Here is a 20,899-nt window from a genome sequence, read left to right as displayed (position 1 = left end):
TGAGCTTTGCGGTTGCCTCTTTACACAACTTGTGGTTCGCGTCTTGCCTCCGGAGCAGGCCTCGACACGACCAAAAAATGTCGCTCGCCCTTCTAAATCGATATTTCCAAGCCGTTGCAAAGCTCCGTTTAAAAATCGAAGGAGAAACAAAAGAAAAAGACAACAAAAAAATCCGCCTTTTATTAAAGCGTCGCATCGCCGGGCGCCGTGTCGTGATAAAACAAAAGGCTGCAGGGCTGGCTGGAGGGCAAAACATGGGCGAAGATTTCCAGGCGCATATTTAAATATATATATGTATCAATCCCTTCGCGAAATCATAAAATTGGGTAGCTTCGGCAAATTTAGAAAAAAAGCAGGCAAGAGTTTCTGGGTCAATACCGCGCCTGGGGCTCAAGCTTTGGGGCTAATTCGGGCAGCTCCAGGCTTGTCCCCAGCTCTCAGGATCCCCGACGTGGCTCCGCGGGGGCGGGGGGCAGAGAGGGAAAATGGGGAGGTTGAAGAAGGAAAAAGGTGGGGAAGGACACCCTTTGTGTCCTGTGAAGGTTTCCATTTCCAGCGGACACACCCTTCGCTGGAAGAGCGGGGCTGGTTTTGCAGGGAAAGCCGTGGGAATATCAGGAGCATGCAATGTGCTTCCTTTTTATATTTTTTTCCTCGAGCCTTGAAAACATATTACTCTTGATTACTAATTCTATGCCCTTAAAATTAACATGCGCTTATATTTTCCTGTTTTAAACCGGTCTGCTCCATTTCCATCTCCAGTGCTCTTCTTTCTCTTTCTTTTCCTGTTAAGAACCTCCATTAATTACCAAAATAAGACTAAATAACGCTCTACGTTGAAGGCCAAATCTCCTTAGTTAAAAAAGACTGAGAATTAACCCGAGGAGCTAATAATCAGGAAATAAAATCTAAAAAAAAAAAAACCCTCTCCGATATTAACGTGGTTCCTTAAAATAAAAGGGGGGGGGCAATGCGGGAGGGGGCCGAAGAGCAGAAAAATACTAATATTAAGAAAGAATTGTATAAACATGGCGACAGACGAGAGCATTTGCACTCGTCACAAAAATGCAACGCATTCCTGGTTGTTTGCAGAAAATTTACAGCTAAGCAATAAAAGTTTACGACTGAATCACAAGTTGGATTGGCCACAGGAAGTCATGTGGACTCCATCCATGAACGTGAACTTTTTATTGTGGTTTCTCTTATGACTCTTTCGCAGTAGTCTTTCCTTTAACAGTCCAAGCAGTGCCAGGGGTAGGATGGTATTTTTCCCCCCCTTAATTATTAGCATGATGATGATGATTTTTAAAAAAAAATCCAGATTTTTTTTTCCCTCCTTCTCTCCTTGGGGTTGGAATTCTTGGTTGCTTTGGGCATTTTGGCATTAATGAGTTTACTGCTGCGTCTGGTTGCCGCCTCCTATTCCCCACCCCTAGGGGCAAAACGCAATGCATTTCCTTTGCAGGATGCGATGATGAGGGGGCACGAGGAGTTGTAAATACCTTTTTTTTTTTTTTAAGGCAAAAAAAAAGAGAGAGAGAGAGAGAGAGAGAGGGATTCCTTCTTAAGCTTCCCCCCATCCCTTGTCCAACCAGAGAAGAACTGTTTTGCTTTTGTTTCCATCTTTTTTTTTTTCCTTTTTTTTAATGTTTCTGTGGAGCTGAGCTGCAGCGTCAGTGGAACAGAAAGAGAGAGAGACAGAGAAAGAGAGAGAGAGAGAGAGAGAGAGGGAGAGGGGGAGACAGGAGCCTCTGGTAAGTGTTCCCTTATTGGTTAAAATGTGTAACTAATGATCCATAGCCTGGGTGTTAAGGATAATGATGCATCGTTGTGCGAGCGAGGGGTGTAGCTTGGATATGCTGCGGGTCGGCAGAAATGCAGTTAATTCGGGCAAAAAAGGGTTTGCTGCTGCTGATGTCATATTGGTGCCGCGCTGGGGTGCGGAGGCAGGTCGGGGCTGCGGGGCTGGGGGCGGCAGGGGGGGGGGTGTATGTGTGTGCGGGGCCCGCGGATGCCGGTGCGCAGCGTTGCAGCAAGAAGGGGGGTGTCTCTCTCTATATATATATTTAAAAAAATATATAATCCTCCCAACTTTTTTTTCCCCTTAAGAAAAAAAAAAGGGGGGGGGAGCGCATGCGCAGAGCGGCGCATCCCGGATGGGTAGTCCAAGGCTGGGCTCTTCGTGCCATATTTAATGAGCTGCGCTCCTAATTGCGTGCGCAAGGCCCGGCTTTGCACGCCCATTTCCACCCCCCCCCACCTTCGGCATCACCCCCCTCCGCCTCCCCCTTCCCGGGCCCGTGGCCTGAGCCGGAGCGCCGGGGCCTGCTCCCCTCCGAGGGGCTGCGCTGCTAATTGCCATAATGAACGCTCAGCGCGCGGGGCGGGGGTTAATTAACAATCCAGTCTTTGCCATCCGGGGCTCCTGCTTTTTTTCTGCGCTCTTTTGCAAAGCTCTCGACTTTCGGGGAGGGAGTGCCGCGGCAGGGTTGATTTCATTGAATTTCGGGCCCCTGCTAAAGGAGCGGTTGACCCGCGCTCCCCCTCCGCCCGGTGCCAGCAGAGCCAGCCTCGAGGCTCGCTCTTCACCCTGCTAAGCGGTATCAACATCCACGCCTCGCTTAAAACTCCGCTTGGCTTTTGGAGTGCGTTTGCATGCCTGCCCTCTTCCTTCTTTTTTTTTTTTTTTTTTTTTCTCCACAGCAACCTGGATTCAGGTTTAACGTGTGATATTTAAAGGGTGCCCCTTCCCCCGCTAACCTGCTCCTCTACCCACCTACCTATCCATCATCTAGTCTTAGCTATCTTGGTACATATATTGGTTCCGCGTAAGAAGATGCATAACGTAGTGACTTCATTTCCTCTCGAGGTTGTATCTCTTTTTGGTGGTGGTGGTGTTGTTTGCTTTCCTGGATAAATTCTTCGTGGGGAGGTGGAAACAGAAAGGAAAAAAAAAAAAAAAAGGAGCGCCTGGGTTAGCAGAGATTGCTGCTGGTGAACCCCACGTTGTCTGAGCAGCTACACAGAGCTAGACAGGCAGATGGACACACATATGTATGGATGAACATCAAATAAACGATAAGCCAGACATTGCTGTGGCCACGGCGTTGGGGGAGGGGTGCCCAAGTGAATCTCATTTTCCTTCCTTATTATAAAGCGGTTTCGAGGTTTCCCTGCTATTAATGCAATGTGTGGTGAGCGGGCCGGAGGCAGGAAGGGTGATTTCTGGAGCCGATGAGAGGAATGGGGAAATGGTGACACTGGAGGAATCTGGAGTTCCTCACTTGCTGCCTTACTGTTGTTGTGTGGGTTTTTTTTTTCCCTTACTGTTTTTTTATTTTTTTAATAAAAAAGGCCTCCTCTCTGTTTCAATTTCCAGCCGAGTGCTGGCAAAGGTTAATGAGCGAAAGTGGTTTTTGCTCTTTAAGAAGTTCTCGGGTGGTTTCTTGTGGTGGTGTGATGGACTTATTAAAAAAGGGAAGGAGAGATTAAAAAAAAAAAAAGCTTTCTTTGGAGAAACCTGGGAAATCCTCTCTGCTTGCGCCTGCCTATGGGGCTGGAAATTATCGGCTTCTCTCGGTCGGTCTTAACAAAAACCCAAACTGCAAAATGATTTCATCTCCTTCGTGCAGAAGGGGAGCGCTCTAGTTTGTCTCTGTAGCGAGTGGCCTTTGAGGAAAAATCTCAATTTCTCCGACTTTTGTTGTTGTTGTTGCTTGTAAAGGGGGAAACAAATAAACGGTTTGGGGATGAGACCCTGAAAAAAAAAATCAAGGAGACAATTTCGGAATTTCGGCTTCGTTTTATTCGCTGGAGAGTTAAAAAAAAAAAAAAAACACGTTGCGAGATGGCTCTGCCTCTAATCCGGAGGGTCGTAAAGACATTTTATGAGCAAACAATGAGTGTTTATTGGAACCACATGATTACAGAAATGGGATCTTTTATTGTTTTCAGGCGAAACCCGTCTGCCTGCTCTGGCTACTCGGGAATGCCCCTGTCCTGCATCCTCGGTCTGGCTTGCATTACCGTGTGGGTTGCTCCTACTGTAGCACTTAAATGATCATTGCGGCTTCCGCGAGGCCTGGAAGCCTCTCTCGAAAACAAATTTTTAATGTATTGATTTTCTACTTACTCCGACGTATTGTCATCCTTCATATACTTGCAATGGTGAGAAATATTTTAGGACGTAGGGCTGGTGTAACGCAATGATTTATACTACCCGATTTCTTCCCCCTCCCCCGGACTAGACCAAAGGAAATAAATTGCTTCTTGTATCTATAACATCAGAGCTCAGGAGGGATTCTAGTAAAATTGCCACGTGTTATTGACACGGACTTTCAGCGAAATAATAGGTTTTCGACAGATGTAGGCGGCGGAGAAAATGAGGGCGCCTCCAGAAATTTGAAAATGTGAATTATGTTGTCCCACACGCTTCCTAATTTATTTACGGGGGTGCGTTATCCAAAAATATTGAATCTGGAGCTATTCGCGTAATGCGTGCATAAATATATTACACCTAACAACAGGAATTTACATTTTGTTTGAAAGAGTCAACATTTCGCCCTCTCTGTACATACACGCGATGAGAAACATCACAGACGTGCGATCTGACACAATCTCACAAACGCGTGGGCGTTTATCTAAGGTTATATAAAAGACTGTTCTGATCAAACATATGAATGAAGCGCACGAACGAGTGGGTGGTTTATTATGCCAAATCTGCCGTGTAGTAAGAGCCTTTACAACATGTAACGGCAAATATATGATTATAACAAGGCGCTTTCCAAAATTTGTCGCGTGAAGGAATTCGGTTTGGGGAACGATTAAAGAAATAATATATTATATAATACAAAACCCACGTTGGCTTTAGGTATAAGCGGCGAACGCGCTAATGTTTAGATCGGTTTTCAATGGGCTCCGCATCCTAGTCACTATTGTATGAATAAATGTTATTTTTGGCCGTCTTTCTGCCCGGAGCTTTGTGCAGCAAGGGTTTGCGAGAGATAAATTTGAGAAGCTCGTCAGTTGAATTCTCTTAAAAAGGAGGGAGGGAAAAAAAAAAAGAGAGACCAGCTGTGGATGGAGAGATAAAAAATTAGTCATAGAGGAGAAAAGAGACTTTGGGAAAAAAATGAGGCGTAACATTGGGGATCAAGGATTTTCTTTTTCGGGGAAAGATAGTTGGAGATCTAGTTACTATTGTCAGTCCTGTTGTAATCCCGGCAGCTCTCCGTCTCCGGGAAAAAAAAAAAAAAGAGAGAGAAAAATAGAAAACAAAAACATTCGCAAATTTCAATCTATTCCTAGTGTTTGAGGTCAGGGCTAAAATAAAAATAATTTTAAAAAAGGCCTTTCCCGGTCGGATTTAAGGTGGCAGCGCGGGCCGGGGAGGGCTGGCCCGGGTCGCTAATGTGTCGGTGTGAAACTGGGGCGAAAAGGGAGGAAATCGGGTCAGGACGCCCCAAAGTTGCTGGGCAGAAATGGAGATTTTTGGCAGAAGGGCGTTGTGACCTCCAGCCTGAATTATGTCTAAGGCGAAATTAAGCGCCGGGAGGGAGGGGAGAGGGTGTCAAAGGAAGGAAATCGCGGAAGGGGGCAAATAAGTTGTCAGCCGAAAGTCGGCGAGAAGCAGCCTGGCCTTTCCCTCCCCCTCCCCAGACACAAACACAATAAAAGCCAGAAGTCCCCGAAATTGCGGGTGTCTGGCCGCAGTCTGCCGAGGACACGCTGCTCTCGCTGGCTTTGTCGCATGGGGACACACCTTGCTGTAAAAGTCTTTGTCCCCGGACTAAAAAGACCCAACATTTCAATGGGGGGCGGGGAGGAAACCGACTGAAAAAAAAAAGGGGGGGGTGACATAAAAAAAACAAAAAAATAAAAAAAAAGGGGGGGGAATAAAATAAAACCCACCCCAGGCCCTTGTCGGTGCAGGCGGCGGGGACGCGGCGGTGCGGGGGGACCGCGCTATTGTTCCACAGGTAGCGCCCCCCCTTTCCCCCCCCCACTTTTTTTTTTTAGTTCTCGCACGTTTTTGTTTACTTGTTTTGTATACTGCCACCAAGTGACAGAAACTTGCAATCCAGCAATTTTGCAATTTGGTGCCTTTTTTTTTTTTGTCTGCTCCGTGCGTGTATGTTGGGGGGGGGGGGCATGGCCAGGGGGGGTGAGCGAGAAGGGGTCGCTTGGGGAGGAAGGACGTAAAAATAACCCGTCCCGGCTCGGAGAGGGGGGAAATGCTCACAAAAAAAAAAAAAAAAAAAAGTTGGCCGGCCGTAAAAGCCCCAGTTTGCAAAGTTTTTGGACCGATAACATGCAGACTTGTGTGTGTGCGCGTCCCCTCCAGCCCCCTCCCTGCAGGCACCTCTTCCCTAAACCCTCTTATTAAAAGTGCCAAGTGAACAAAACTTTCCAAAGTTTCTCAAAGCCATTTGAAACTCCTCAGTCGCACTTTATACTAATTCAAGAGAATAGTTTTTTTTTTCTTTTTTTCCTAAGCGCCTTTCGTTCCGTGTTACCGTGGTTTAAATCATTCCAATGTACGTGAACTCATAAAAATAGATAAGGCATGTCAACTCGGGAACGGTATTTTCCCCCTGAAAATATGAGTGTATTTAAGCAAATCCTGAAATATTAAATTGTTGCTCGATTAAAGACGATGTAAATGTATAAATTCAACAAAGTGCACAAGAGGTTGTCTCCAAATATATAGTTTAATTCTGTCTAAGTGATCACCTCTAAAAAAAACATCATTAAGGCAACTATTATTGTTTCCTGAATTATTTTTTTTTCTTGCGACCTATGATTAAATTTCTGCCTTCGTATCTGCAAATAATAAAGTATAAAACTGCCTATAGTTAATGACAACAATTTTTCATTGCTGTTATCCTTGCAGAACGTAATAACATAATCCTCCTTTTTATTTTTAATCTGCACACCGAGCATAAGTAATTGTATTTATACATATATATACATATATATATACATATAAATATGCACATGTGTGAATAAAAATACCACCTTTTCTAATTTTATGCCGGTAGCCCTTCTCCGTGGCGCTTGTGACGTCATAACTGTAAATGTCCTTTTTTTTTTTTAAGTCTTTTCTCTTGTTAGCTAGATTTTGAGTAATATTGCCACCCGATCACAAAGGGGACCCAAGGTAAAAATAAAACCAAACCCAAAGCTTTTTTGCTTCTGCCATACCCCGCTCCTTGAAGTTGCTACCTGCTCCCCGGGAGCTGGGCATGACTGAGGCTCGCGCAGACACATTCCCCTTTGCACCCCAGACAGAGGAGGGTTAAAAAATAATATTTTCCTGCCTCTGGCCGAATAGACAACACTCGCCCACACTTTCAGCAAAGAAGACGCGAGGAATGTTTCCGCCGTCGCCAGACACTTCCCATGTAAACAATGCAACACTCAGCGATTTTACATTTTCTAAAATATTGGCTTTTCTCGCTTGTTTTGGCTCCCCTTCCTAGGGCTGAAGATGTTTATTCATAAGTGCATTTAATTAGCAAAGGCTGGACGTGGCGTTGCATTGAATGGGAGCTGCTCTCCCTGCGCTTTTCGGTGCCTCAGTACTGGACAGTATTGCGGTTAACTTTTGCAATGTGGTTCCTTGGTAATTTAAAACACAGTGAAGTCCTGTTTCTGGGGAGAGATTTCGATGCTGGCTTCTTTTGTTGGGCTGAGATTCGCCAATAAATCTGGGAAGGAGAAAAAAAAATAATGAAATAAATCAATGCCACATATTAGAATATTTCAGAAAGAAGAGCCTCCTCCTCCAGTTGCAACATCAACGCGGATAAAATACAAATAAACGCTTAACATTGTCAGTGTTAGACCTCGGCAGAAAGGGGGGGGGGGAAATTTCAAAAGTAACACCAGATTAATTTCTCTTCTCCACACACCTCCCGGCTTCCTGTTTAGGAGACATGTGTTTTGACAATTTCCAGAATTCTGTCTTCTTTTTCCACCCCGCTCCCCTTCCCTGGAAATATGTGCCGCGCCCGAGTCTTTGCAAGCAAGGAGAAAAAGCGCCTTTCCAGGTTGTTTTACCACTCTTACTATTAATGTTATTATTATTATTTGCTCGCGTTAGGCTCTGCAACTTGAACGGAGTCACCCTGAACTTTCGTGCGCGCCCGTGCGCCCGAAGGGCACACTTGGCTAAAACTACTCTAGGAATAAAATAAGGACAACAATAATGCGTTTAAGGACATTTCCCTCAGAGCTGCAGCAGAAATCATTAGGGAAGGGCTAAGGCAAAGAAACGACTCGCCTGGGCAACTCTACGTGCAATGCACGGTATGGTAAATATTGTCCGCATTAGCTACCTAGGGCGAAAAGGGGGTTTTGCGGAGGTTTGCATAAAGATTGTAGAAATTCTGCTTTTTTTTTTTTTTTTTGAAGTCTGTCTTCTTGGAAAGAGATGAAGGGCAAAAAAAAAAAAAGTGTATTTTCGCTAATTAGGGCTCGGGGCATCTTTGTCAAGAAGATGCCTTTAATTGACAAATAAACCTCGCAAACAGGCCACTCTATTCAAAGCGCGGTGTCTGCAGCGCCGGAATAAAGTTTAAACAGTCTATCAAGCGCTGAATGGAAGTATTCAGAGGAAGGCGAGATTTCATCTTCTTCTTCCCTTTTTTTTTTTTTTTTTTTTTTAATCAAGAGCTGCCCAGCCTCTGACTCCGAGGTTGTAATTACAGGGAGCAGAGAATAGACACGGCTTCAAAACAATGAGAGCCATTTCAGGCTGCTAGAGAGGTAGCCCGTGGCGAATATGCTCCACATAAACCTCTAAGAGTTTGTTGTTGTTATTGCGTTGTCCACCCCCCACCCGCTTTTTTCCCCTCTTTCTTTTAAGCGTTATTTACAGCAAAAGCAATATTTGACTAGGAAAGCCCTGTTGTGAAAGAGCAGAGATAAATTCCCAGCGAAAGCCCCAAATAAATAATTAGGGCTCACGTGCGCCATAAATGTCAAGTTAAAAAAAAAAAAAAAGCGAAGGGGGGGGGGAAGGCAGAGATAACACATACAAGGTGAAATCAGTTTCAATAAAAAGGCTTTTAATGGCCTCGCTTGTATTTACCTCTAACAGCTTCGAGTATTTAATCAGATGGGAGCACGCAGCCCTTATGGCCATATGTCAGTGGGGTGCGTGTTTTACACACGCACAGAGGTGTGGGAATTTCGCCACTGGAGCTTGGCCACTCGCGGGTACCCCCTTGGCGCCCCCCAAAAAACGAGGCATTGGGGAAAATTGAATGCAGGAATCCCCAGGAAGATAGTATTTTTATTATTGTTACTATTTTTGGGGCGGGGGGAGAAGCGGGGCCCGGTGCATCCCCCAAGCGCGACCCGGGCCGTGGGCGAGCAGGTCCCGGGCGCGGCCGCCTCCGCGCCGGGCTCGCCCCGGACCCCAGTGGGCACCGTGGAGGAAAACACCAAATCCAGCCCCTCTGCAAACAAACAAACACCGTCCTGGAGGGCTGAGCAGCATGCGAGCCTGACAGTAGCGGTTTATTAAGGCTGTAGGCTGTTTAAGGAAGAAGGGGGGGGGGGGGGGACACGCACACACAACGATTTGGATTTGTTTCCTTTCAGTAATTACTGAGGGATAGAAAACACATGTGTTGGGATTGCTTTATTTATTTATTTATTTTTGGAAGCCTTTTTTTTTTCTAAATCAGTTCATCAATTCGCTAATTATAGCTGGGAGGGGGGAGGAAATCTCCCGACACATATTTTTTTTCTTTTTCGTCTTTTTTTTTTCCTCTCCTCTGTCTCTGCGTGAACATCAGAGTGGGGAGAAGGTGAGGAGAAAAAAAAAGGGGGAATATGGCTTATGAGTGGCGGACGTTATTTCAGATTTCTATAGGCGCTTTTCTTTTCTGGGAACAAAGAGCAACTCCTATTAAAGAGCTACTCGAAGACTTGTACATATTTCTACTGCTGTGTAGCACTTTTAATAAAACATCTGTTCTTGCTTCTGCTGATGAGTTTACATAATTGTTTGCAGACCAATTTAACCAGGAAGCGCCCCACATATTCCCTATACATGTTTTTTTGGGGGGGGGGGGAATAAATACCTTTTTGGTAGTGCCATATCATGATGAAATACTTTCGAGAAATCCCCAAATTGTTACAAAATGTCAATGGGGAAAAAATATCCAATGCGTTGAAAATGTTAGGCTGAGGGACTGCAATGAGTAAAACGTACTTTAATGATGCCTCATTTGTATTTGCAGGAGCTTTTGGGGTTGTTGTGGACTTTTTTTTCTTCTTCTTCTTCCTTTTCTCCCCAGAAACCTGATTTTTAAGATGAGGAGAGCATTCTATTTTGAGTTTCTTTACGGCAGCTGTTTTCTGTTCACTATAAATCGACCAGACTTTTAAGACTTGCCCTCTGTTTAGAGAAGTAATAAAACACTTAACTTTCTCGACTCTTAGTCACACGGTTATCACACAGGTCTCCGATACAACAGCCCCCGAGCACCTATATAAAAAAAAAAAAAAAAGGGAAGGAAGGAAGCAAAAAAAAAAAAAAGCAAAACAAAACAAAACCAAAAACAGAGGGAGTCCTTCCAGCACTAGACTTTCCTCCCAACTTTGACAAGGTTGGCACGATTATAAATGCCCTTGCCTAGGTGAAATGCGCCACGTGAATCCGTCCTGGGAAAGGTCCAATCCATATAGCTGGAGCTACTTTTAATTCACTCGCCAAATTGCATTGGGCTGCGAGCAATACATAAGGCAAGACAACACGCCAATAACTAAAAAGCCCTCATTCATCCATCTATCCATCCATCCCATTTGTTGGACGTTGCAACAATTTAATATCTGGAGGCAGCCTTCCCGGGTAGGGTTGGTTTCCAAAGTAACCATGCTCTGAAAGGAGTTGGGTGCATGGGAGATGTATCCATAGCTGATAACATTTACCCCACATCCCTGGATCTCTGGCTAGGTACAGCTGAGGGTGCATGCGGCGGGGATTTAACATGTCAGCAGAAGGCAAAAAGCTCTGGAATTGCATTTATTTGCCTTTATTATTATTATTATTATTATTATTGTTATTATTATTATTAAATATTTTCTTCTGCTGATTTGATTCCCTGAATCCCCGGCTACACTCTGTCAAATGGTTGGGGGGGAAGAGGGGAGATGAAAAAAAGAGAAACGAAACCAAACTGAAGTTCGTTTTTTTTTCTTTTTTTTTTGGAAAAAGTCAGTAAATCTTCCCCCCTGTACATTAGTCTTATATCTGTACTGAGCTGGTTACAAGTTGTGCAGCCTAAGGTAGAAGTCAGGGTGCGTTCACTAACAAGGTACATATGCTAAATAACATGGTGCATACTTCCAGCTATCTTCTTTTTTGGGGTTAGAAACTTTATTTTTTCCCCTAGTGACACTCAAGGGAAGCCTTAACGTTATAGAAGATGAATACACGAGCTTTTTTTTTTCAGTTGTAGTCTCGTTTATGGTTTTATTGCTACCATTGATTACTTTGCTTTGTTACACAGAGGAAAAAGAGCATAAAATCCGTTGGCATCTGGGTTCCTGTTATAGCTGGGGGAAAAATATAGAGCCCCCCCCAACCCGTCTTTGTCAGCTAAAATCTTCTAGACATACATCGCTAAAAAAGGAATTAAGTCTATTGATTAAGAGCGAGACAAACAAATACTCTCAGTTTCGAATTTGAGTGTGCACCTATAAACCCTCCTCTCACTAGCCCCACACACCCTTACATTTAAAATAAAAACGTGGACACAAAGCGGGGGTGGGGGGGGGAGAAGGAGGCCAGGATTTCCCTGCCATAATAGAATTTTTAAATAGCAAGCCACCAGAATGATAAAGACATCTCTCAATATTTACAGATCAGCAGGTATGTTTTACATTTAAGGAGCAATTTATGGCTCTAGATTGAAATTAAAATTAGATTAGCTGTCTTCATTTCAATTAGGTCTAGGTGCAATCTACCCAGAGAAGATCTAATATAATCCCCTCTTTGATCTGCCTCAATATTTGCCATGGAAGTTTCCCAATCAGTTGTAAATATCTGGAACTATAAATTGCTGCAAACACAAACACGAGGCAGCGTCCCCAGTCCAGGCTCCCAATTCTCTCAGTCACAAATAGAAGTGCTCTTGTTTTGTTGTAGTTGCTGCTGAAAAACGTAAATATCCTCTAGCATCGCCACACTTTGAAAAATTAGGAGGGAAACAATCAGGAGAGAAATGTCAAACTGCAGTAAAGGAGAAATCTAACTTCCAAGCTAACGTGAGTTCGCAATGTTATGTTTCTTTTATTTTTTTTTCTCTCTCAAAGACATACTTTAGGAATGCTCTGAAACACGTTATCAATTCAGAAGTCGCCATATTTCCCCCCCTCCTCTTTCTGCAATATTTTCTCATCAGGAACCCAACCATTTGATTCCGTAATATTGACCAATGCTACATGAGAACAAGAAAAAAAAAATCAGGATAATTTATGGCTTAATATTCTGTGGACATCTGAGATTTATGGCTGTGAATTCTGAGCTATTTTACTACAAGATATTAAGCAAGCGTTTCTTACCAAAAAAAATAAAAAAAAAAATCACTGTGCTTCCAAACCTTCCATTAGCAGAGTGAGGGGTGGGGGGGGAGAGAAAAAAGTTAAGGTTGGGTTGTGAAATTTCCAATTCCCTTCCAGCTGCCTCACCAAATAAATACAACAAGCGATGACTCTGGGACTTCAGCCTGCCCATGGTCTGACACTCCCCCCCCCCCCCCCGGCCTTCGGGGCTATTTTGGGGGGTTTTGGGGGTGCAGGACTTACTTTGAATGCCCACTTAGTTTCAACTAGGGAATCAACAGAAGCAAAAGCAATTTTTCCCTTTTTGACACCCGCCTCCCCATTGGCTCCCCCCGGGTCAGCTGACTTTGTCATTTTGTCTGTCCTGGAGCAGAGCCTTCCCTATAACAATCTAGTTCAGACTACAAACTGGAGACAGAAATAAATATTAAAGAAATCACACAGCCAGGTATAGAGGACGATATGAATTCCTATTTTACAAACCCATCTTTATCCTGCCATCTAACCAGTGGCCAAGAGGTGCTTCCCAACGTAGCCCTCAATTCAACTGCCTATGACCCTGTCAGGCATTTTTCTACTTATGGAGCAGCCGTTGCTCAAAACCGGATTTATTCTTCTCCTTTTTATTCACCGCAAGATAATGTTGTGTTTAGCTCCAGCCGAGGACCTTATGACTATGGATCTAATGCTTTTTACCAAGAAAAAGACATGCTTTCTAGCTGCAGGCAAAATTCTATGGGACATAATACACAGACATCAATCGCACAGGATTTTACCAGTGACCAAAACAGGAACACTTCGCAAGAACAAAAAACTAGCATTCAAATATACCCATGGATGCAGCGTATGAACTCCCACAGTGGTAAGTTTTACAGCTTGGAGATATAAATTAAATAAACTGAACCATCTTTACGACCTTCTCCCTAGCAGAACAGGCTGAGCGACTTTTTATGGCCCCATAAAAACAATAATATAGCTCCTTCACAGTTGCAGCTACAGGCCTTTTATTTGTTAAGTTGTTGCAAGCAAATATGGCTTGTTATGCTCTTTCTAATTAAAAGACTTCGAGAGTGTAAAATATCGATAATAAAGTGCAGCGAGCTCTGCTCGGGAGTTAAGCACCAAAATATTACTGGGGGTGAAATAAGTTTGAATGCTAGGGGAGAAAGTGGTGTACGGTGGTGGGTTCCTCGCAAAAACAGGAACCAAAAAAAAAAAAGAGAGAGAGAGAGGAGGGGGGAATACTCTTGCTCCCCCCTTCTCTTCCATAAAGGCTTCAATTGTGAGATTGGCTTGCCCTAAAAAAAAAAAAAGGAAAAAATAATAAAAAAAAAGGGGGGAAAGGGTGTAAAGGAGTAAGGAGGGGGGGGGGGGGGAAGGAGTGGGTTTAATCTTTTATTTTTCCAATGGGGGGGGGGGTTGTGGCAAGGCAGGGGGCAGGCGGCCGGGGCCGGGGGAGGAGTGGGGCGGGCGCGGGGCTGCGCGGGGGCGGAGGGGGCGCGCGCCCCCCCCCCAAAAAAAAAAAAACCCACCACCCTTTAGCCCCTTCCACGCTGCTCCTGCTCACGATTTTTAGTCTGTTTTGTCTCGGCTTCCCTAGGAGTGGGCTATGGGGCCGACCGCCGGCGGGGCCGCCAGATCTACTCCCGCTACCAGACGCTGGAGCTGGAGAAGGAGTTTCACTTCAACCGCTACCTGACGCGCCGGCGCCGCATCGAGATCGCCAACGCGCTCTGCCTCACCGAGCGCCAGATCAAGATCTGGTTCCAGAACCGGCGCATGAAGTGGAAAAAAGAGAGTAACTTGAGTTCGACCCTATCGGGAGCCGGCAGCGGAGCGGCCGCCGCCGCCGATGGCTTGGCCGCCAAGGAGGAGAAACGGGAAGAGACAGAGGAGGAGAAGCAAAAGGAGTGAAAAGGAGGGGGGGGGGGGAAGATAAAAAAAAAAAAAAGAAAAAAGAAAGAAAAAAAAAAGTGACAGCTCGGCACCCCCTCCCCTCCCCATCGTGTATTTATCACTGGCACAATTGAGATGTTTGGCTCCATTAAAAAAAAAAAAAAATCTAATGTGGACATCCTCCCCCCCTCCCCGTCTTCTGCTATTACAGTTCATAACTCCACGGGTTCTCCCGTGCGGGCTGTGCCCCCCCCCCCGCCCCTCCCGTCCCCCTGCCTATTTATCTAACTCGGAATAAGACTGTCTTGAAAGCCGCACGCTTCTCTTCCTATTATATTTAAAAAATAAAAACAAAAAAACAAACAAACAAACAAAAAGGGGCTCGCAAGAGGCGCACGCACCCGCCCAGCCGTGCTGCCTCGGTGGGTCGCGTCACCCTCGTAAGATGGACTCTACCCCGGGGTTTTCTCTTCCTCCAAGACGAGCGAGTTTTCCTCCCCGTGATGCAAATCTCACCCCCCCGAGAAAGCTCCTTCCACGTAAATAGAGGATTTTTTTTTATTATTATTATTTGGGTTGGTTTCGAGAGCATCCTCCTCGTATTTAAACCTGGGCTCATCGCTGCATACTACAAACTGTGACAGTTTCTGTGTGGATATTTTTAACTGTGTTCGTGGTACCTGTATTTATATTTATGTTTAGCACTGTAATGTTCCACGGTATAAAGTGAATGGAGTTCTATAGCGGTAGAAAAAAAAAAATTCTTGTGTTACACCCTCTCATGTATAAAGGTCATGTCCAGAGGACTATGTTGAGTATTTAATAAAAACTGAATATTATTTTTAAAGTTTATAGAATGGCCTCTGAGCTTCAGTCGAAACCTTTCGTGTTGGTAACAGCCTGTTAGAAAGTTCACTTAGCTTCTGTGTGTTGTTCCTAAAAAATCAGCTCCCTCTCTCCTTTTTCTCCCTGCTTCATACCTCTCCCATTCAAGAGTATTCCCAAAAAAAAAAAAAGGTGGGGAAAATACATTTTGCTATGTCTCCTTGAATTAGTCTTGTTACTGTATTGTTCGGTGGCATCAGGAATCTATGCCATACCTCTCGCTTCATGATTAAAATGGATTTCCAAAGTTCAAAACAGTATATATTTCTTATTGCAATCCTCCTCAGCCAAATACCAGGTCGATGGTTTTGAGTTTTTTATTCTGATTTAATCTGAGATATCCAAAGCTGCTAATCAGCCAGCTCCACGGAAGGACACACTTCTCCCCAGACTTCTTCCAACCTAATAAACCTTTCCAGGGAGGGGGGAGTCCCTTCTCTACAGAAACTGATATTCAGGAGAGCGGAAATTGTCGATATAACGCCAAGAAATAAACACTACTGATGCGAAAGTGCTGTAGGCTTATATATAATCTCTCACGAAGGCTGGATAGGAAAGCGCATTTTCTCTTCTCTTTGTCAGGGCTCTCATATTTGCTCGGCTGTTCAGTAGGTAGCGCTTAAACAGGGCTAATGCTGCCCTGGAAGCAGCTTAGTCCCCTTAAAGTTTTTAGGAAACAGGATTCAGTGTTAAGTGGCCATAACCAGGAGAGAAAAAAAAAAAAAAAGAAAAAGGAAAAAAAAAGCCTAGGAAGAATTTTTTCAGATCATCCTTTGCTCTTTTCCAGCCTGGAATGTGCAGGCGATTTTTGAAAGGCGCAGGAAAGATGAACAAAAAATCTACCTTAAAACGAAACAAAACAAGCAACCAGCAACAACCAGAACCCAGGAGCCAGGAGCCTTTTGCACGGAGTGTAGCGACCTGGAGAGAAAGCAGGAGACTTCCTGCGCAAACCGCTGTGTGCCCATTTTGGAAAAAAAAAAAAAAAAAAAGAGCCTATACCCCCCCCCACCACACATGTATATGTACATACAGAGAGAATGAATGCAGTCTGCAGTGTGCAATGCGTTCAATATATTGCCTGGCTATTGAAGGAATATCGGCTATAAAGAAATGTGCTCAAATCAGCGATTTAAAGCCCAAATGCGAAGCAGAGGAGGGGGCTCCGTATTGCTGCCCTCTCACTGCATCCCCCCCCCCGGGCGAAAGGGAGGGGTAAACATTCAGATCGGGGTGCATTTATTTAATCCGAAATGGCCTTTGAAAAGAGAGGGCTTATTTCTCCGAAAGCAGCAGGCGAGGATCTCCAGGCTTCTCCGAGCAATAAATTGTGGTGGTAAAGGCAAAAAAAAAAAAAAAATTGTAAACTCGGTCGTATTGGAGGAGCTACACGATGGAAACAGCCCGCGCCTACTGCTCCGAGCTCCCCCACCGCCAGCGCTCCCCAAAACCACCGGGGACAACGCGGGGATGGAGTTCCCCGGCCCCTCGGCCGGGCGATATTTTGGGGGAAGGTAACTCCACCATCCGCCTCCGCAGGGTGCGGGGCGCTCCGCAGACCCGCCCGGCAGCGCTCCCGCACCCCCGGAGAAAATTGGGAAAGCCTGAAAAAATTGGGAAAGCCTGAGGGAAAGCAAAAAAAAAAAAAAAGAAAAAGTGCGCGCTTCCCCCCCCCACCACCTCCGCCTTGTGTGCGCGCAAGCGTGTGTGGCGGGGGAGAACCGCGCAGCTTGCGCGGCGATGCGCGGAAAGGCGCTGCTGGCGAGAAAAGGGGCTGCGCGCTGCGCTCGGCCCCCAAACCTCCTTTTGGAGGGTTGGGGGGGGGAGGCGGTGCGCGGGGGCTGCGCGGGGGGGCGCGGAGCGGCGCTGCGGTGCCCCGGCGCGGCACTAGGTGCCGCTGCCGTCCCGCGGCGCGGCGCGGCGGGGCCGCGGCTGCGCGCTCCCCCGCGCCTGTGCGCGGCGCTTCGCGGGCGCCCATCAATAACCCGCCCGGGGTCATCAAGCCCCAAATTTATGACTGGCCGGCGCCGTCACGTGACGCCCCTTAAAACAGCCCATATTTGGGCAGCGCGAATTGGGGGAAAGCAAGAAGAATCCCCACCTATAAATTCTGCACTTTAAGAGGAACAAAACGCCCCCCCCCCCACTCCGAACTTCAAAGGGCCACAAATCAAGCTAATCAAAGAGGTGCAAAAAAAACAAACAAAAAAAAAACAACAAAAAAAAAGAGAGAGAGAGAAAAGAGAGAGAGAAGAGAAAAGAGCCCCCGTCCAAAAAAAAAAAAAAAAAAGGATTTTTTTTGATGCCTTCCGACATGAGTTCTTACGTAGCCAATTCGTTTTATAAGCAAAGTCAAAATGTTCCTGCCTATGCCATGCAAAGTTATGGAAATTATGGAAGTGTGGCTGAGGTTCAGTCCTCCAGGTATTGCTACAGTGGGTTGGATCTAAGCATCACATTCCCATCCTCGGGGGCTTCCAACTCTCTGCACGCTTTGGACATGGCTTCAACCCCCCGAGCTAACCCCGAGCGACCTTCTTGCACAGTCATGGGCTCTTCAGGGCATCCTTTAGCCAGAGACGACCAGGCACCTTTAAACCCAGGAATTTACAGTCAGAAGAGTGGTAACACGGCGCTGGAGGAGAGATCTAAGAGCTCTGGCGAAATCAAAGCTGAGCCCGTGCAAACAACACAACCAGGAGGACCACAACTGCAGCAGCAACAACCTCCACAAATTTATCCGTGGATGACCAAACTACACATGAGCCATGGTAAAACTTTCACTTCTTGATTTTGTTTCACAGGATTTGCCTTGGTTTTATAGGCCATACGGGGCAAATAATAAAAAACCTGAGGTCGTAAATTTTACGACTAAGGCATCAATTGCTCGTAAAACTGTCCACTAAAAGGCTTAGAGGCTATATACGCCCAAATTTATGACAGCATAATTGGATCATAGAAACAAAACGTGTATAAAAGGCAATATTCCATTTTTTTGGGGAAGGGGGGGTTAAAAATAACTTGAAATACACATGTTCTTTTAGGGTGAGCTTTAAAAAAATACACCAAGAAAGAAGGTGGAGGGAGAGAGTCACGGGCATATTTTTTCCCCTCCACCTTCCCAGGGCTGAAGAAATAAATGATCCCTCAGAAAAAGATGTTTCCCTCCTTTGTACACTTCTTTATTGTCTGAGAGGAAACAGGTTCACTTCTGACTAATCTACATGCGTTTGATCTTTTCTTTAAAAAGGAAAGGGGGGGGACTTTAATCTAAAGGTGTTTGAGAATGAAGGATTTCAGGCGAGCTCCCTCCCAACCTTCCTCTGTAGCCAAAAAAAGCAACTGCCCGAAGTGCCCAGCAAACTTCTGCCTATTCTTTCATTGTATCCCGATTTTATCATAAAAAAAAGAAAGAGAGAAAGAAAGAAAGAAAAAAGCAAAGGAAACAAAAAAAACCCCATCATTGCTTTGGCTTTTCATATGGTGTCTCTCATTTTCCAGAAACAGATGGCAAACGCTCCCGAACCAGCTACACTCGCTACCAAACTCTGGAACTTGAAAAAGAATTTCATTTTAACAGATATCTCACCCGGCGGAGGCGCATTGAGATAGCCAATAACCTGTGCTTAAATGAAAGACAAATCAAAATATGGTTCCAAAACCGGAGGATGAAGTGGAAGAAAGATTCCAAATTGAAAAGCAAAGAGGCTCTTTAAGGAGGAGGGTGCCTCTAGATGAGGGTCGAATTATTTACACCAGTTCTGTTGTAATCTACCTTGCGAAAACTTTTCTTTTTGGGGTGGGGAGGGCGGGGGATGCTGAATGGAGTGTGTTACATACCCTCACAAATCCATCAGACAAAGGAGTTATCTTATTAGTATGCAAAAAAAAAAAATGCTGTTAGCTTCATGCAAAATTTAGTGTATCGCTCTTTAGATTGTTACTAAGTGTCCTAACCTGTGCGTTCTTTGGGGGGGGGGTGAAAAAATTACCATGATGTTGCTCAAAAACAGCAGCAACAAAAAATATATATAGACATGTATATATATATATATACATATATATATGTCCGCAGGGTGACTGGGTCATAGTCAGCTCTAAAATGGCAATATTCATAGCAAACGTGAGCTGCCGAAGAAGAAGGAAAAGAAGGAGAGGAAAAAAAAAAACCCAAGAACAAACCCCCAAATGCCAAGTAAGTTGTCTAAAGTCACAGACTTTTACTGTCTGCTCGCCCTTGTGGGAGAAGGAAATTGCTGCTCTATTTTGCTGTGTGGAAGGCAACATCTGCCTACTGGAATTGTCCAGAAAAGACGCTCTGACACCTCCACTTTGCTCTCTGAAGTCGGAAAGAAAATGTTTACCCTTGCTGTGGGCTGGGAAAACCCACGGCTGGTTTCCTAAATGCACTTGTCCTCAGACCTAGCAAAACCTCCGAGAGGACTTGGTGGGGGGGAGGTTCGCGTCGTTTGTTTGCTCGTTTCGTTTGGGGATCTAGAGGGCATTATTTTTATTTTTTATTTGCATATAAAAGCAATGAATAGACTGAGAGACACCGGCTTGCGCGGATCCTCCGAAATCTCCGTGCAGGAGAGTGTAGCATGGGAGGCGGGGGAGGGAGAAATAGCCTCTGGACCTAATATTATTGTGTATTTATTTGTTGCGTAATTAATGTAGATTTGCTAAATGCTAAAATATATATTAAAAGAGGAAAAAAAAAAGCCAAGACGAACCCCTATTTGTACATCTTTGTTGAAATTCGGTCCATTGCAGTATTTTTTTTCCCCTGCAATAATGTACTTGGTATATTTATTGGTTGCCGTTTCGTGTGCGAAAGGACCAGGAAACTTCTATTTTGTCATATTGAATAAACAGCGAATAATCCAAAAGTTTGCGTGCCGGGCAGATGGCTTTCTGTGCTCGTTCCCCGTCTCGGAGCAGCTTCCAGCTCCTCCTGCTACTTTGGCAAACTATTGATTTTCTTTTATTTATTTATTTTTAAGCAGCTTTCAGGAGAGAAGTGGGTGGAAGGGGTCTTTTAGCTTAGAGCATCCCTTCTCCTTCCCCCCCCCCCACCCCGAAAAGGTACGTGCTGCTCCTATTTCTCAGAGCTGCATGGGGAGGGAAAGCCTTTTTTTTTTTTTCTTCTTTATTAACTCCTCTCTGGGCCTTTTTTAAGCGCTCCGGTGAGCGGCTCTCTCCAACAGACTGGTAATATCTCAGCTAAGACTTAGGCTTTTCACTCGAGGCTGGGGGTCCTCGGCTGGCAGATGGCATTTTCATAGGAATATCGGGTTAAAATTACCCTCTCTCTCCGTCTCCCCCCTCCTCCTTCCTCCCCCTCCCCAAATGTATAGCCGGCAGGAAACGTTTTCTGCCCAAAGTCTCGCAGCCGGTGCCTCTTTCGGCGGGTTGGGCAGCACCTGGACCCGGCCAAGGAGCTCCCAGTGTGGAGGTGACGGGGCTGGGCTGGGCTGGGGGGGTGGTCGGGGGGGGGTCCAAGCCCCGTTGCATCCCCTGGAGAGCCGGGGACACCCCG

The 20,899-nt window shown here is 45.3% G+C and overlaps 2 protein-coding genes across 9 annotated transcripts; both read left to right on the top strand.

Moving 5' to 3' along the window:
- Positions 1-1,138: 1,138 nt before the first annotated feature.
- On the top strand, positions 1,139-15,611 carry HOXC6 (homeobox C6). Of its 8 annotated transcripts, none has more exons than XM_068921615.1 (4): positions 1,215-1,754; positions 12,164-12,282; positions 13,299-13,441; positions 14,180-15,611. In XM_068921615.1, the coding sequence occupies exons 3-4, from the start codon at positions 13,315-13,317 to the stop codon at positions 14,491-14,493; spliced, it is 441 nt and encodes a 146-aa protein (XP_068777716.1). In that variant the 5' UTR covers positions 1,215-1,754; positions 12,164-12,282; positions 13,299-13,314; the 3' UTR covers positions 14,494-15,611. The 8 variants fall into 8 exon arrangements, with proteins under 8 accessions (XP_068777713.1, XP_068777715.1, XP_068777716.1 ...); XM_068921611.1 differs by having other exon boundaries at positions 13,233-13,441; XM_068921616.1 differs by having other exon boundaries at positions 1,216-1,754; positions 13,217-13,441.
- Positions 15,612-17,505: 1,894 nt separating this feature from the next.
- Positions 17,506-20,245, top strand: HOXC5 (homeobox C5). The gene is made up of 2 exons (XM_009677046.2): positions 17,506-18,131; positions 18,862-20,245. Exons 1-2 carry the CDS (start codon positions 17,663-17,665, stop codon positions 19,074-19,076), a joined length of 684 nt encoding a protein of 227 aa, XP_009675341.2. The 5' UTR covers positions 17,506-17,662; the 3' UTR covers positions 19,077-20,245.
- The last annotated feature ends 654 nt before the right edge of the window (positions 20,246-20,899 follow it).

Source organism: Struthio camelus, chromosome 28 (genome assembly GCF_040807025.1).
Source record: "Struthio camelus isolate bStrCam1 chromosome 28, bStrCam1.hap1, whole genome shotgun sequence".
Taxonomy (NCBI): domain Eukaryota; kingdom Metazoa; phylum Chordata; class Aves; order Struthioniformes; family Struthionidae; genus Struthio; species Struthio camelus.
This window is presented reverse-complemented; position numbering and strand designations above follow the sequence as displayed.

Excerpts from the sequence above, each read along its gene's own strand:
- HOXC6 (XM_068921609.1), top strand. The coding sequence starts at position 13,042 with ATGAATTCCTATTTTACAAACCCATCTTTATCCTGCCATCTAACCAGT. Across the intron at positions 13,442-14,155 it reads GCGTATGAACTCCCACAGTG|TCTGTTTTGTCTCGGCTTCC; the intron begins GTAAGTTTTACA and ends CACGATTTTTAG.
- HOXC5 (XM_009677046.2), top strand. The coding sequence starts at position 17,663 with ATGCCTTCCGACATGAGTTCTTACGTAGCCAATTCGTTTTATAAGCAA. Across the intron at positions 18,132-18,861 it reads CAAACTACACATGAGCCATG|AAACAGATGGCAAACGCTCC; the intron begins GTAAAACTTTCA and ends CTCATTTTCCAG.